The sequence below is a fragment of the Calonectris borealis genome, chromosome 6 (genome assembly GCF_964195595.1).
Source record: "Calonectris borealis chromosome 6, bCalBor7.hap1.2, whole genome shotgun sequence".
In the NCBI taxonomy this organism is placed as follows: Eukaryota; Metazoa; Chordata; class Aves; order Procellariiformes; family Procellariidae; genus Calonectris; species Calonectris borealis.
The window spans coordinates 13,505,353-13,522,695 of record NC_134317.1 but is presented as its reverse complement, the minus strand read 5'-3'; the positions used below and the strand labels follow the sequence as shown (position 1 = coordinate 13,522,695).

The window sequence follows — 17,343 nt, the reverse complement described above, 5'->3', positions numbered from 1 at the left end:
CCGCCCAATCCAAGCCCACGCTGCCCGTGACGCGCCGCTTGAAGGGGCGTGGCTCCGCCGGCAACAACCTGTGGGAGCCCGGGTGGGCAGGGCCTGCCCCGGCCGAGGGGGGGCGCGTCCACCGTCCGTGGGGGCGCGTGGGCGTGTCCGGGCGGTGCGAGGGATGTTCGGCGGCGGCGGCGGTGGTAGCAGCGGCGGGGGCCGCCCGGGCTCGCCATGGTCTGAGGCGCGGGCTGAGGCGCCGCCATGAACGGAGCGGTCCCGTCGCTTTTCGACCCCAAGGAGCGGGTGTTGAAGCTGGGGGAGAGCTTCGAGAAGCAGCCGCGCTGCGCCTTCCACACTGTCCGCTGTGAGCGTGGGGCTGGGGCAGCCCTTCTGGGGGAGCGCTGGGCCCGGGGGTGGGGGGCTGGTGCCCGCCCCCCCCCCCCCCGGACCCAGCGCTCCCCTGAGGGGTGGGAACGGTGGCCGGGCAGGTGCCGTGGCCCGGCTTGGCCTTGCTCACAGGCCCGGCGGGTGGGTCGGAGCATGCCCGGGTCGGGCATCGGTGTGAGGGAGAGCATGGCGTGGCAGGCGGCCGGGCGCTGGGGGGAGGAGAAGGGCAGCTTGGCAAAACTACTGCGGGGTTTGTTTGCGCTGCGGCCGGGCTCGGGGGCCCTCCCCCCCTGCTTGGGCAGGCACCGAAACGCTGTCTGTGGAGGAGCTTATCTATTCGGTAGGCAGGTCGTACCGGTAGCCTGATAGGAGCTGAAATACCAGTCAGCTGCACAGGCAAGGCCCGGGAAGCCGAAATGAGTCGCCTGCCTTCGTCCCGGGATCCTGGGGCACACCTGGGAACCGAGTCCCTGTGGCTGGGGTGCTAGTCCGGGATCTCGGGAGCGGTGGGGTGCGGATGAGGTTTCAGTCGCTCCCCAGAGCGCGTTGCCGGTGAGGTGTACGGCCATTGTATCCCAGTGCTGCCCCTCGCCACTTTCTGGGCGCTAACTTCACTTTTTACAGCTTTTGCATCCAGAATAGTTCTGCTGAAAACCGAATTGGGCTGAAGCTCTGCCTTTGCCCTCTTTCCTTGTGCTTAGTTTTTAGAAGTACGATTCAGCAATCAAAGGTTAAAGGCAGTATTAATCACAAAGCTAGTATACCCTCCCTGAGTACATAATTACTATCTAGAGAGGTGTACGCTCAAAGATTCTGAGGGTAACTAGGAAACAAATGCTCTCAGGATTATAGTTCTGGTAATTTAGGACTGCTGCCTCTGGTTTTGATGTCTCATTATTTATAGACTGATCCCCAAGATTCAGTCTCGCGTACGTTCTCTGGGGAACGTCCCGTATGCTTTCACGCGGTGCAGCGAGATGGGTAATGTGCTTTCTGTGAGCAAATGGAATGGCACTTAGTAGGGATTGTCTGCAACTGTGGGAGGAGGGGAGAAGGGAGGGAGCGGGCAAAAGCTATAAATGGATTTAAACAAATGCTGTAACTTGAAATTTACCCTAATTTTAAAGAGGTCTAAAAACCACGTCTGGTACCTCTTACCCTTACGATTTCTTGCTGACTCCCGTAATTTGATGATTTATACTGAAATCTGTTTTGAAATCTCTCTTCCTTTCCAACAAATGAGACACAGAAACTGGCACGTTCATCAGTTTTGTCAAATGCACATGCAAAAATATCCTTCTCTGACACCTGAAGTTTTTTTTTTAACAAGTGAGTAAATGGGAAGACATCTGCTGGTTAAAAGTTAACATCAGAAGTCCGTTTATGGATACTGGAATCAGTATCTTAGTTTTCTAAAATATTAACTACTCAGCGGCCGTATACTAAAGCAAACATTCTCTAATTTTATGAGACACTTTGGAACTATTTTATGCTTATCCCTGTAAGACGACGTGTGGGGTTTTGCCATAAACAAGGTTAGCAGGGGCTCTTATCCGTGTCTTAGCTCAAAGCCTTCTGCTGTGTGCATGGTCCTGCCCACCAGCTCTTGAAGCTTGGTTTTCTTGCCCGGTTGGTGTGCAAGCTGGAGCCAGCGTTCCCAGCTGTGGTCTGTGCCGCCTGACCAGTGGGTTACAGGCAGTGTTACTGAACTGGGAAGCTCCCCAGCTGTAACAGAGTGCTGCCGCCTGTGACCAGCAGCGGGTGACGTGACATTGCGAGGCAAGGAGTGCATGCCGTGGCCAGGGAGCGTGGCCATCTAATGGGTCCCCTTTAGGCGCCTGGTCCCTCCGTGCCTCTCCCCAGCGTGCGAGGCAGGGCACCGGACATTCCTGGGGTGCGAGACTGGCCCTGCGCCCGAGTTTGCTGGCACCACGGGTTCAAACCCACATCTGTTACCACGTGCCTTGCAGAGCCTCTTGATGTCGTCCTATCTCTCTAGATCTGTGCAGGCAGGCCTTTTAGCTGTAGCCCTTCCCAATTCATTTGTGGTGGAAATAATACTTCATAGATAATGGTACATAGCAGCAGTGCTGATGCCTGAACACATGCTCATTTTCAATGTCTCGGATTTTTGAAAAGGACCAGAAATTAATATTTTCTTTTGTTTAAAACTTATTTTAATCAATACTTCAGATGTTGAAAAAGACAAAAAGGAAATTAATGTTTAATTGGGAAGTAATTTCACTTTTGACAAAAACAAATATACTGAAACCCAAGTTTTGGTCAGCTTCTGACATGCATGTTATAGTAAAATGAGAAGTGGATACAGAAACGGATTTGAGGATTGATGTTGTTCTTTGCATTTTCAGTCACTTGTCTACAACTCCCATGTTTGGGATCAACATTTTCAAGAACTATTTGTTGATTTTTCTGAAAGTAATTATGTGAGGCTTTATCTTTTGAAATACAAGACAGCTTGTTCAGCGTCTTTAACCAATAAAACGTAAAAGCATTTTTCTAATTTTAACTGAAAGGTGTTAACACTTAACACTGAATCTTGAGAAAACCATCTTGACTTTGAATTCTGTCGACTTACAGAATGATCTGCTTAGGGGAATGGTAGGTGATACACTAGCAAAAAAGGCTTTAACTTAATAGCCTCCAACTGCAATTAAAAGGTGTCTGCATTTATAAGATTCCTGAAAAGCCTGTAAATAATCCAGTTTGTTTTTATATTTAGATGACTTTAAGCCTGCATCTATTGATATGTCCTGTGAAGGAGACCTTGAAGTTGGCAAAGGTGAACAGGTGACAATAACACTGCCAAATATTGAGGTGAGTGGGGTGGCTGAAGAGTGGCAGGCCTAAGGGAATAATTTATTTTGTTTTCATAAGTATATACTGAATATAGAAGGATATGAAGTTTCAGTGCTGTTTCAGAGCTGCTTGTGTGATTTTTCTTTTTTTTTAAGAGTAGAAAAACAATTGCTCTAAGAATGTAAAATTACAAAAGACCTAAAGGTTAAACAGTTGCGCTGTAACTTTAAGTGTATTCGCCGCATTGGAAATATGCTGTAGGATGACCCAGAAGTGTTGCGTACACAGAGAAGCTTCATTTCAATGTTGACAGTGCAGGTTACCCGTGGTATTTACTGCTCTAGTGCAGTCCTAAAGCAGGAAAGACTGGAAAGGGAAAATTTACTACCTGCCATGCTTTATTGCTCTGCTGATACGGTAACTGAAACCCCTTTTGGTAAAAGGAGTCCTACAGTGAGCATGCTCTCATTGGGAAGTAAACATTTAATCAGTTTCAAACTAAGCTAAACGGGGTGAAATCCCATTCCAGTCAGTCACCAGCTGCTTCTGGTCATGTCTACTGTGAATCTAATTTAAATTAACCGGTAACATTTTTAAAGGCTAGAAATGATCACTTATAGTGAACTTGTCATGACTGTGATGGATTTCTGTTTCTAAGAAAAAAATGACTAGAGTTGTAGCACTTACTGGGCTTCTGATTTAACAGGGCTCAACTCCACCAGTGACTGTGTTCAAGGGCTCAAAGAAGCCTTACCTAAAAGAATGTATCTTAATTATCAACCATGACACTGGAGAATGTCGCCTAGAGAAACTTAGTAGCAACATCACTGTGAAAAAAACCAGGTGGGTGATTTACAGGAGAAACAACTGTGCTTTACTCATTGTGAAAATTGATTTGTTAATAAGTCTAAATTGAGATACATAACTACCCATTACTATTTTTAGCAAAATATCATTTTTAGAAAGTACCTGCCCTTGTTCAGTAGAGTGAAAAGCCTGCTTTCTGAGCACACTGACTTCACAGCTTTCGAGTCTTGGCTGGCGGAAGAAATGGGAATGGTTTTTTTTAACTAAAAACTGTCACATTGTTGAAAGAGATGGTAACTATTTTCTGATGAGTTTAGAGGGGGGAAAAATCTGTTTGGAAAGTACCTTGCCTACTGTCTTCTGACTTTTAAATGAGAAAATAAAAGAAGATAAATTCTGTGACATGTTTCAGTAATATTAATGGCTTGTTTTTCTCATACCAAGTTTTTGAGGTGTTTTTTTTTTTCTGCTGCTGAGTCCATATAAGTCATTTCCAGCAGAATTATTATTAAGTGATCCTTATTATTAAGTGATCCTTATTATTAAGTGATCCTTATTATTAAGTGATCCTTATTATTAAGTGATTAAGTATAAAAACAAATCAACTGACAAAGGGTTAAAGTTATTGGCACTGTATTAAAAACAATTTTTAATACATCTATATATAATTATATGCCAATATAATAACATACCTAGAAATCTAATGATGCTATTTAGAAAGGCGTGACAAATAATTCCACAACTTAAGGTACTGTATCCCCTGTATTCTTGCCTTTTTCCTTGCATCTGGTACTTCTAGAGTAAAGGAAAAATCTTTTGCTTTTACACACAGAGCTGAAGGAAGCAGTAAAGTCCAGTCTCGCATAGAGCAGCAACAGCAGCAAATGCGAAATGCAACTAAGGTTCCAAACAACGTTAAAAATTCTCCACCAAAAGAAAAGATGTTTCCATCTTCTCCTATGGATGATATTGAACGAGGTAAGCTCCACTGTCACATAAGTTTTAGAAACTTTGCTCTTCACTAGCAACTAGTTTTTAAGAGCCAAGTTTTTTTGTTTGTGTGGGTTTTGGTTTTTGGTTTTTTATTTAGTTTGAGATTCACACTAGAAGCTGATTATGTAAGCACTTTACCCTCATATGGAAATGACCACTCTGGCTCAAGAGGTAACAAAGCAGTATTTGAAATTTGCTAAGGTAAAAAAATCAGATGAACCATTAGGCTTAATAATGCCAAGGGTCTCACTGCTCTCTTTCCTCGATTCTGTCTTCCACTGCTACTTTAATCAAGTATATAGTTGTACTGGAACCAACTGAGTCACTTCCATTTTGACATCGCTTCTCATTCTTTCTCTGCACCCAGCAAACATATAGGTTATGGTGCTTTACAACTCAAAATACATTTTAAATTACCAGATAAGACCTGTGAAAGATGAGGTTACAATGAAAAAGACAGCTAAAAACTTGCGTAAATCAACGCTTGAACAGTGCTATGTACTGTATTTTTGAGAGACTCTGGTTTGGTGCGACACTCATGTTTCACTTAATAGGAAACCTTATTTCCTTTCGGAGGACAAGGAAGATGGCAGGTAGTAATTACTTGCTACAGAAATGCTGACAGGTGGCAGTTTCATTGACTGGAATCGACATCTGCCTCCCAAGATGTTCTGAATTCCTTTAAACAGATTTTTTTTTTTTAGATCTGTCATTATGAGGGTTGTTTTTTTTTTTTTTCCATTTTGGTTTTAAACTCTGACCAGAAATCTATGTTACAGAACAGTACTAGAGTACATCTAAGGTTGCAAAGAGGAAGGAGTACTTGAGCACATGGAATAAAATTATGCTTTTTCTTGGTGGTCTGTTGTTTTGGGGAGAGTGGTGGTTTCAAACATATTGTAAGTCACCAAAGTGGCTGCCAACATGTATCACTCTTGTGTAGTGCCAGTCCAATTTCAGTACTACTAAAGAATGCGGAATAATTGACAAATAGGGATTGTAGGGACCTTTTAAAGTCATCTTGTCCATCCTTCTGTCCTAAGGTCAGATTTCTGACATAATTTTTTAACCTGTTCTTAAAGCCTTCCAGTGACAGATCTTGTATTCTCTCTGGCAATCCATTCCAGGGCTTTGCTCTCCTTACTGTTCAAGTTCTTCCTAATAAATAATCTGACAGTAAGCCTATTACTACTCTCATATTTATCATGCAAGTATATATATCTGCTGCTTTTAAGCAGTCCTTCATGAACTCAGAAGCTGCTATGTCTTTTCCCTTCTTTATGCAAAATGATGCCAGCTGGTTCAATCTTTCCTTAGAAGTTAAGTTTTCTAGATCCCTGATTCATTGTCACTCTCCTTTAGCTATCTTACAACGAGTCCAAAAACTTCCTGAGTATAGTAAATACTATTACTTAATACATTTACTGTTTCACCTAAGGTTTTATCAGTGCTGAGTTGAGCAAGAAGACTGTCTTTATAGGCACTATTCATCTTTATACACAAAGACCAAATAGTATCACATCCCAGTGTAATGCTTGTCATTTCCACAACAGCACAGTGTGGTAGAACTGTGCGTAGTGATCCACTGTAACTCACAGACTCTTCAGAAGTGTTGCCTCCTTAATCGTTCTTCATCCCATGGTTGTGTAACTGACTATTCCTGCTTAAGTACACTACCTTGAACTTGTTACTGACTTTGTTTTCTTGGGTGGGGGAAAGATCACTCTACCTTTCAACTCCAGTATACGTACAATTTCTTCACTGTTTGAAAATACTTAATTTAAATTTTGTCAGATTAAATTATGTCAAAATTCAAGACAGTGATCTTATTCCTCAGATTTTGGTATTAACTGTTAGCCTTTCACTTAAAATTTTTCTCTTATTGGACATCGGTGAGAGCAGTGAGGAAGTGGAATTAAGTGCATAGGACTTGAGTGGTATCCTTCAGTTAGCTTACAGCTCCAGATGTGTAGTAGATCAGTTGTTTCTTTGGCCTTTCATCTCTAGAATTAATTTTGAAATGACTTCTTGATCGTTCTGCTAGCTGCATCCTAATTTTTGCCTTAGCTTTTCTGTTGTCTTTTCTGTCCTTAAGCTGTTCTCTTATACATGTCCTTAGTAACAGAAGGATGCTTCCATTTCCGTCCCCCCTTCTCTTTCCTTATGTTTAAGTCAGCCAGTATGGTCTCTTATTGTACTTTCTGTTCTTCCTTGGCATTGGATTAGTTTGTCTTTGTAGCCATAGCCACACTATTTCAGGTGCCATTTTTCCTGAACACCATTTTCCTTTAGACTGGCCTTTGATAAGGCTGACTGGCCTAAGTACCTTTCCTTAGAGTGGCCTTTGACTCACTGGAATTGGAAGGCTTCATGGAAGTTTGTGTTGAAGCTTCTCCCTTCCTCTCTTAAGCTCTGAGCCATCTTGCATCTTAGTGACTTTCATCTTCAACCTGTTCTTCTGTATTGGGTAAATTTGAAGTGAGATGAGCCACTCTCCTGCTTGCTTTTTATGTCTGCTATATCAAAGCTGTTCCTGAAGTATTCCAAGTGCTTGTAAGAACCTTAACAGATGTCTGGGTAGTTACAATCTTGTATAGTGATGAACTTCTTCTGCACTCTGGGTAATTCCTGAAGATTCAGTGGTCTGTTTCAGACTTCTTGCTTCAGCAGTAGCCCTATTTTGCACATTTATTATGTGTACCCTTTCTGCAAAACTTAACTTCCTTTGTATGTTGGACTTTGGCTAGCGTATATCAAAAATGCATACTATGCAGCATGATCTATCCAGTTGTACTCTCCTAAATATTATTGTAGTCAGGTGAGAATGCAAGTCGGTTGAGTCAGTTTGATCTGTTAATTTCCGGTATTTCTTGTCTACCTCATGTTGTTCTGGCTTTCTTCCTGCCCCCAAATCTATAAAGAAAACAAGGATTTGGTGAAATCTTCCTAATAGTAATGGTTGGATATTCTTCATGCTTAACCTGGCTTTGAGCAAAATGTCACATAGTCCAAACAAGTGTGTTAATTGTAATGCTGAACTGCTGGCAGGCATTTTGGGTGCAGCTGCAGACATCTTACGGCTAACTTATCAGTGTGATTTGTAACTGCAGTTTTTAGTCAGTGAAAGGCACCTTCGGGGATGCTGAGGAAAATACAGAAGAGTTGCTAGTTGCACAAATTAAAGGCTATGTGGGATGCACTACCCTGTGGAATGCGGGGTTAGCATTTGGGTTCACAGTTGCCCTTTTTCTAATGCTTGGCTTGAAAGGGAGAAAGTGCCCGAACTACGAGAGAAGAAAACCACATGACAGGCTGGATGCTTGCTTGTGCCCTTTTCTTTGTTCTGGAGAGTTTTGGTGGGTTTGTTTTGTTTTGTTTGGTTTTTTTAGTTGCTATAATGTGTGTACCTAATTTCTGTTGTTGATTTTTCCTTTTTATTTTTTTTTTTCCTCCTTCTTATATTTCAATTATGATGAATATTAACTAAGAAACAAATCATATCGTTTGCAGAGCTAAAAGCAGAAGCCAGTATCATGGACCAGCTGAGTAGCTCTGACAGTTCATCTGACTCTAAAAGTTCTTCGTCCTCTTCATCAAGTAGTGAAAATAGTTCTAGTGATTCTGAAGACGAGGGAACGAAGCCCTCTCTTCCTATATCAATGCCGTATTTGCAGCCACAGCCTACTGTGTCTGCCACACCACAACAGGCTGTCCCTGACAAAGATGCCAGTCATAACAGATCCCAAGAGAGCAGTGGTCATATGATGAATACACTACGTAAGTACAAAGGCTGTTCTTTTCTTAGTGCACAATTCCAGACATCAAGATTCTGAAAGGAAACCATATTGTTTTTAAGTATGTCTCTGTTATAATTAAAACTGTGGGAAGTGATGCTAGGGTTTGATTGTTCAGCAGCGGTCTGAATTAGATGCTGGGCTAGAAGCTTCTTGGTCCCCAGCGTTATTAAATTAAAGCTGATGCAGTTGAAAATATTCCCTAAGCTCTTCTGGCTTCCTCTTAGTTATATACATTGGGACTGGAGAACAGTAATTTTGCATTGAAAATACTTGAACTAACAGGGCACTCCCAAAACATATGCTTAAATTTCTTGGGTAGAACTATGGGAAAGATACGATACTGGCAATATTCTGAATTACAGAAGAGGTGGTATATTCTTAGCTACTATTATTCGTGGCACTGTTCCACTGGACAACATGGCAAAACTGTCCTTTGCATATAAGGAAGGAAGCGATTTGCTTTCAGGTGATACTATCTTATTCCACCCATTCAGGCAACTAAAAATGTAATTTGAAGAGTAGCTGTGATGTTCTTCAAGAACTGGTTGCTGCGCAGCCTGGAATTGAATGCTCAGTGTATTCAAAAAAGGAGAGTTTGGGCAGAAAAAAACCCAGTAGGTAGAGAATCTTAAGTTTGCTACCTAAATAGCAGAAGTATTCAGACATAGAAGTGAGTATTCAGCTATGATGACTCTTCAAAAATGATTACATTTTTAATTAGGTGCTTAGCTGCAGGCTCCCAGTTTGAAGAGATTCCCATCAACCCTGGTTTGCAGCCTAAGACCTTTAAGGTTTATCATTTATATGTAAACTTGTTATACTGAAATTTTAGACTCTAGTAGATCCACTTTTTTTTCAGTACTTAATGGATAACATGAACAGGTTTTTTTTGTAGCTAGTGTTTTAAATACTTAATTAAATATCTGTGCTGGTTATTTATGTACTGCATAAGATCATATGTACAGATAAGATCAGACTGAAAAGTCCTGTGACTTTGTGTGCAAAGGATTAAATGCTGCTTTCATTTTACTGTCACTGTAGAGAACAATGTTGTCATGTTTATAATTTGCGTAGCTTTAGAGTGTGCCATTTATTTCAGCCCTTATTTACGAATGGGATTTCCCGTTCTTCAGCTTTAAATACAACTGTTCGAAGATGAGATTAAGCTCTATCCCCAGTGACAGAATCCCAGCTGGCAAAGCTTCCACTGAGAAATACACTTACAAGTACAGGTGGCCAAGTCCACCAGTTCCAACAGTCATAGTGAGAAAACACTGCTTAAAACATGACAACATCAAAACTATTACAGGGGAAGTTGGTGGTTTGATGGTGCTCGAGAACCACATTGACAGGTAGAACCTCTGTATGTAGCGTCAAACCTTGGGCTTGACTATCTGAGCTTGCCTAGATCTTTAGCTTAATCCCATTTACTTCTGTTATGGTTACAGGTCTATTTACTGCTTAAAGCGATTCTGTCCCCAACTTCCAGTACAGTTAACACTTAAAATACATTCCAACTAGACAAAGATCAAAAAAGTTACTTTCAAGGAGAATGTGTTTCTCTAGCTCCCTTGCTGAGGGAATTTGGCAGGAGAGTGAAACCTGGAGAAACTAAATGGATAGCACATGGTTCTAGCTTGAATGGCAGGAGTTCTCAGTCGAGGTCCTGTACAGTCATTTCTTACATCTCAAATAATGTTTTACAAAAAATAAAATATTGAATCAACAAATGTCAGCACAAGCTGTTTGCTTGTCTAATCCTGTTTTGAGGTTTGACCGCTTATGTGCATGACTAGTTTTGTGCACCTCTGTAAAATTGGGGCCATACTACGTAATTAGTGAAGTTTTCCTTTGGCTTGCTGTGTGCAGGCAGAACGCTGGGGGAAGGCTTAGAGAGCAGAGTTTCATCTTGCATGCAGAAATCATACAACTGAGGTTTTGTGGAACTTGGAAAACACAGGAGGTGGTGTCTAGAGCATGGTAACCAAATACTTCTGTCAGATGTACATAATCTACCTTTTCGGGAATCCGGGGCTCAAGACTGCCCCTCACCCCCAAAATACTGCTTCTTCCCCTTTCTACCTTCAGAAGCCGATTATATGGGCTCACAACTTGCCTTATAACAAAGTTTGTGAATGATGGCACTAATGAAACTGTTCTTCTTAAATATTTTATCATCTGTTGCTTTATGTCTACTTTTTGTGTAAACAAGAGTTATGTTCAATAAAGTAACTTTCCAAAGAAAGACCAGCATAGACCAGGCTATTCTGAGGCCTTGTACTATGTACGTAGTATTCAGCACAACTTCACTTCTTTTGATACTTGGTGCTGGTACAAGCAGCTAGTCATGAAATGATTTTCCCTTGTATTAGCTTGGTGTTGGTGTGACCACCAAGATCTGTGAAACACAGGTCACTCCTACGAGTTTCCCTGTCCCCTATAACTCGTAAGAATTCAATTGAATGTATTATAGTCACTGATTATAAAAGTTTAGGAAATGTCGTAATTTGCAGTGCAACCTATTTCCTCAATTAATATTGCTAATAAGCAATTGGCACTGTGAAAACATAATTCAACAGTTTTCCCCACTTTATCGCTGCCTTCTAAGTACAACAGAGTCTAGATGTTTCTTCAGAGTCCTAGTTAAATGAACTTTCCATTCTTGCACCAAACCCATCTGAAAACTACCAACTCTAGTCTGTGTTATTTTGCCATCTCTCTGAAGGTGTTTTTTGGAGGTAGGGTTATAAAAATGGGGCAGAAAGTTTTCCCTGAAGTAAATCCTAATGCATTATTTCTGACTCTGGAACTTGGAGTTCTTGCTTTTCCCATCTGCTGGTTTTCACAAGCACTGGTATTTTTGGCTGGTGTTACAGGGTTTGTGTAATTTCTACTAACTATGTTGAAATAACTTTTGAAGGCTGCAGAATCACTATTTGGAGGGTTATCTTCTTGTTCGTACTCCCAGTCCTCTCCTAAAGTAGGTAGTGCATAACAGGGCTGGGATTTCTAAGAATTCACTGTAAGTTTTCCTTTGAGTGACTAATGCCATTCTCTGCCTTGAAATATTATTTCTCAGGATAATATATTGTCCTGAATAATTATTGACAAATTACTTGATTTTGTTCTTTCAAAATTGCTTTTTTAATTTATGTTAAAATAATACTGCTGTAAATGTTGTCTCTATATAGAGGACTGGAAAAAATTTGTCTACAGTAATGCTTTAAAGATTGCTGGAAACAGCCATCTTCACTATTCTTGTCTTATATGAAGTATTTTCTGTTTTATTGCAGAGAACCATGTACCACTTTCTAAACATTAATGATGACATAGTGGAAAAACAAAGGAAGGCTAAATGCAGCCATGTTAAAGCTTTGGTGTTCTGGCAGAAATTATATGCCTGATAACAAAAGATCCAATCTGAGTGTCTTGTTGGGTTTACTCTCTTGAGGATACTTTTTTACCCATTTCCAAAAGTGATCTGTGAAGGGTGCTGCGGCTGAGGAAAGGACATGTGAAAATAGTGTACCTACTCAGTTTCAGTGATTTCCCCCCCCCTTCACTTTTTAGGCCTTTTCTGCACAACCTGAGATGCATTCCTTTTTTTTTTTTTTTAATGGCTGTTTGGCAAGGGAGGTGTGAATAAAAGCATACTAGTTGGAACAAATTCTTACAAATGCGTGGGAAGTTGCTAGATATGATGTAGATTCTGTATAGCATGCTGCTGTATTTTTATTAGTTATCTATCATCCTGGAAAGATTCCCTCCCTCCCACCCCCTAAGCTTATGGACATCCATTGCAAGCACAATGTAGTCTCTCTTCTTACTTCCCCATTTTGAAACATATATAGCCACCAAATTAAAGTGCTGTGTAAAATTTCTTTTGATGTTTTGTTTGTTCACTTGTTCCAAAACCTGTTTGAAATAGTAGGTCACTGATACATCTTTAAATGGTACATCAAAGAGCTGCTCTTCTTGATTGAGACACCACTTTGTTTTCAAGCACAGCTGAGTAGCATTCAGATGTGTTTCAAAAAAAAACAACAACTCGTTTTTAACAAAACTGCATTCACCAGCAGTTTTCCCACTTATGAAGCATGAAAATGTGGGTGGCAAAGATAGCTAGGTGTTGTCTTTTGTGATCTGGTGATATTAGATAAATGCAGTTGTGGCCAATAAGCTGATGGCTTCCTTGCCAAGTTTTTAAAATTGTAGAAAAGTGATCTCTCTAAGGTTCTGTCACTGGGGAGTTTGGTTCTACACCTATTTATTCTCTTACCATAGAATAGTTTGGGTTAGAAGGGACCTTTAAAGATCATCTAGTCCAACTGCCCCTGACCTGTTTGGTATTAGTTTTTGTAAGCCTTTAATTGGGAAAGGGAATATCTTGAAGGGAAGTATTTCCTTGAAAATGACTAATATGATGACTCTCTTTCTTCTAGGAAATGACTTGCAGCTGAGTGAATCTGGAAGCGATAGTGATGACTGAACAAATTTTTGGCCTTAAATGTATCACCGTTTTTGCTAAATATGTCTTAGCATCTGTTTTGCACTAAGATTAGATTACCAGAGACTGGAATGAATGTCCTCGATTTTGATAATAGACATCCTAATTTTCTACTGACACATCATGTCTATAATACAGCAGCATTGATATCCTGTCAGTGCTATGGTTATGTGTTTATCTTTCAAATTACTGTATTTACAGTAAAATTGTGTATGATCTGATTTTGATTATTTTTGCCTCAGCCACCTGTTTTACTTGAAACTGATTTGTAACAGCTAGTTACTTTATATAAATAGTTATGGAATGGAGAAATTTCTGATATTTATGGAGGCAAGTTTCCTTCCTATCTTTTAAATGCTGAATGCTGATCTCACAACTTTTACTGGGAGGGAGTGAAAGGGAGAACAACTAAATGAGGTCTGCTGTGTCAGCTACACTTTTTGTTCAGTTCACAGTTCATACCTTTAAGGAAACTGCTGAATAATGTGGTCCACTAGTGCAGTTACAGTTTACAATTGTTCAACACATTGCTGAATTCTTAATTTCATTGTATTATAGGACTTTATATTTCTGAGCCTCAAGATTCCTAAGGGAACCTGTCTTTTCTCTGCCTTTTTTATGTAACTTGAATAGGCTGGTCTTTTTACAACCTTTTTGTATCTAAATTTAGCTAACTGCAGAGAGGCAATGAATTTCCTTCATTTAATTCTGTAACGGAAATCAGAAAATTTCTTTGTAGGAGTATAAAAGTAATTTAATAAAGCAATATTTATCATTTTCATGCATCTGATTCTGTTTTTACTGGTTAAGAATGCCACTTTCTACTTAAAGTAGTCATGCCAGTGAAAGGGTCATGCAAAGAAATAAAGCAGAGAAGTGGTAGCTAATACAGACTCACCACCCTGTCTGCAGGACTTGGGTGTTTATCGCTTTTGCCTACATCGAGACAAGCCCTCATAAGAGCTCGCCAAAAGTTTATGGCGGTGCTAGTGCGCTGATGAATATTTACTACAGATTACATCCAAATGCCATTGGTAAGCGATACCGTGTTAGACAAGAAAAGGTGTTTGCCTAGCCTTATATTTTTCCTCATTTGAAATTATATTTCAAGACCTGAAGAACTGCAGGTAGGAGTCCAAATTTCATCCTATAGTTTACTACTGAAGAGTTTTGTAAGTAACAGTAGCGAATGTCTGTAGGATGAATTCTGATGAGATAAATCTGTTCAGTCTTGCACAGAAGTCTGCTTTGCTAGATTGCAGTGATTGAATCGCAGCTCTGTGTCTAAACTGTGAGGATTGAATTCTATATGTATTCTGAATGTGCAGACATGAAAAAATGCACACTCAGTAAATATATACAATAGATGGTACTAGACTAGCATATTCTCCCAACGTGCTGCGAGTATCAGCCCGTGCTTACCTCTAGACAGATTAAGAGGCCAAAACCATGTCTGCCCCTCACATTGGTACCACCAGGCAGAAATGAAATATTGGAAATTCTGCTTTCTGATGCTTCCCCACCTTGCACTCTGTACCCCAAACTATGGCACTGGTCCATGCTCTGCACCAGGTAACAGCTTTCTAGTCTCCCAGCTTCCTAAAGTTGGTATCATAAGAAGCAAAAAATTTTCTTTTTTACACTCAAAGGAAAAAAGCTCAAGTTAGTAACCATGGGCAAAGGGGTCTTTGAGAAGAAAAGGGCCAATGAGCAACCTTGAGGAAGGATGCTATGTAATAACCACCATAAGATACTTGGAACTTTCTCAAGGAAAAGAGTACTGGTTCTCTGATGGATTATTACTGTTGGTATGGGAACTCTAGCAGAGTACTTGGTTCTTGGCACCTGCTGCTAAAAAAGTCTGCTAGGGCGATGTGAGGAGCTGAGATGTTGCAGGTAACCTTAGGACTAAGGAGCAGCCCTGTGCGCTAAACAGAAAGGGGTGCATGATAAAGCAGTGTCCTGAGCTGAAATGTCCTTTTTTTTGCCTGCCCCCAGTGGTTTATTTGCATCAAAGCCTTCCTTTAGGCCAATGCTAAATTCTAATTCTAGCTAGAATGCCGCTTGCTGGTTTTTCTGAATAATGGTGAATTCAGGGTCTATGGGAGTGAGCAGATGTGTGGAAGCACTGACCAGGCCAGGGTCTAAATCATGGAGAGTGTGTGTACTCATGGATTATAATCACTCCTTCAGCAATAAAACTGCTGAGTACAACCTACCTGTATTTGTATATAATTGCACTCGCATGTATACAAGTGCTTAAATACAGCTCTGGGAGTAAAGCAGATTTCCAAGTTCCTGAGTCTCAGGACTGTAAGTAAGCCTCTGCTATCTTTAGGATTTGATCTTTGGGTTGAAAGCTTTCTAGGATGGGAAGAGTCTCAGTTAAGCTTTTGTATAGCACGTAGTACAAAGTGATTAGTGGCCAGTCAGGCACTACCCGGTATAAATAAGTTTGTGACCTAGATGGATATACTCTGTCAAATGCACGGTTGTGATAATTCAGGAAAGGCTCCCTTTAAATATCAAGACAGGAGATAAGATTCTGAAACAGAGTTCCTATAGAGGTAAGGGAAAAAAGATAACAGACCTTAAATGTGTGAGGAAGAAAGCACTATATGCTGGTTCCAGCCCAAATGTATGTGATCTGATTCCCCTTCTCCACGTAAGGGTCAAACATAGGCAAGTGAGCTAAAGAGCTTGCTTGGGCCTGTCGTCATACAGAGGGGATTGGCTTGGATCTCATTTGTATGGAAATGGGGGGTATGGAAATACCCCTCTAAGGCTTGGTTTGTGTGCCCTGAGCAGTGCTGAGCCCCCGTATCTCCTACTGCAGTGTGTTCTCAAATGGCAGGAGTGAGAAGGTGGTTGGTTGCGTTGAGGTTTAGAAGCATGAATAAGGGAGGTATTCTAGCAGTAGAAAAACAGATCAGGATGTCTTTTTCGGTCTTGCAATTTTTTTTTGGACCCTGATTTGAAAATTCTTTTCCTCTCCTTTAAAAACAGTTTTATTCCTGTCATGTCAACTTAACTAGCAATGAATAAAATCAGCAACTGCTATAGGTTCCCATGACCACTGTTCCTACGACCTCTGAGTGCCTCTTTCAGAATAATCTTCTGAAATCTATCTGGTTCTATCTTGTTGCTTTCAGCTGTTTTGTCTTTATGTCCAGAGATCTAAAGCCTATGTGTGTGTATGTATCTCTAAGCAGTAGATACATTTGAAGAACAGTTTATTGTGATACTATATATTTTATTGTGACACTATATATTTTATTGTGACATTATAATTAAGCCATTGCATATGTTTTGGATTTGAGGAACATCACTTGCGCTGATAAATCAAAAATATCTTCCAAATGCAGCTGGAAACTTCAAAATTTTTTAGTCTTCTGACTACTGCAGTGCTAAGGACCACGGCAGCCACAGCTCACCTGAGCCCTTCTCTCTGCATGGCACCTGGTACGTGCACAATTTGTCTAGAACTACCTCTTCAGGGTTGTAGTATTCAACCCCCGCCGAGTCCTGAAATGGTGATTATGTATGCTTACCAATTGTAACTACCTTGCCTGGCAGCTTCCAATTTTTGTATGCTCTCTGTCCTAGCCTTGTTTTTCATGAAGCCTACCTTGGGGCAGGTGGACAGGCTGAGGTGATCTCTGCAGGGCAGCCCTGGCACCACTGTATTCCACGACTAACAGTAGGATTTGCCATTTACTTGGGGGTTTCTGTCTATCTGTAATTCCCTCTTGAGATCCTTGCCCCTAATGCTGTAACGGGCCTTAGGCCGTTCTAATTTATAAGCATCAACTTGACATAATGTCCATGCATTTTGTAATTGTTTGGTAAGTAATAATCTTATTTCCCGCATAATCTCTGAAAATCATTTTGATGCCTAGGCATGGATTACTGAAAACAGCTGCTTATCAAATCATGGTATCAGCATCAGCTGGAACACAGCTCATTGCGGAGTTTAGTGTCAAGGCAACTGATATGATCAGCTTTATTGCATGAGCTTTGTTTTTATTTTGGAGGAAGGCGGGAGATAAC

General features: G+C 40.8%; 1 protein-coding gene across 1 annotated transcript; it reads left to right on the top strand.

Moving 5' to 3' along the window:
• Positions 1 to 129: 129 nt before the first annotated feature.
• On the top strand, positions 130 to 14,070 carry EAF2 (ELL associated factor 2). Its single transcript, XM_075152874.1, has 6 exons — positions 130 to 349; positions 3,113 to 3,207; positions 3,896 to 4,032; positions 4,829 to 4,974; positions 8,500 to 8,766; positions 13,229 to 14,070. Exons 1-6 carry the CDS (start codon positions 247 to 249, stop codon positions 13,273 to 13,275), a joined length of 795 nt encoding a protein of 264 aa, XP_075008975.1. The 5' UTR covers positions 130 to 246; the 3' UTR covers positions 13,276 to 14,070.
• Positions 14,071 to 17,343: the final 3,273 nt, after the last annotated feature.

Coding starts and splice junctions, on each gene's coding strand:
- EAF2 (XM_075152874.1), top strand. CDS start 247: ATGAACGGAGCGGTCCCGTCGCTTTTCGACCCCAAGGAGCGGGTGTTG. Junction 3,208..3,895: donor TAACACTGCCAAATATTGAG/GTGAGTGGGGTG, acceptor CTGATTTAACAG/GGCTCAACTCCACCAGTGAC. Junction 8,767..13,228: donor TCATATGATGAATACACTAC/GTAAGTACAAAG, acceptor TCTTTCTTCTAG/GAAATGACTTGCAGCTGAGT.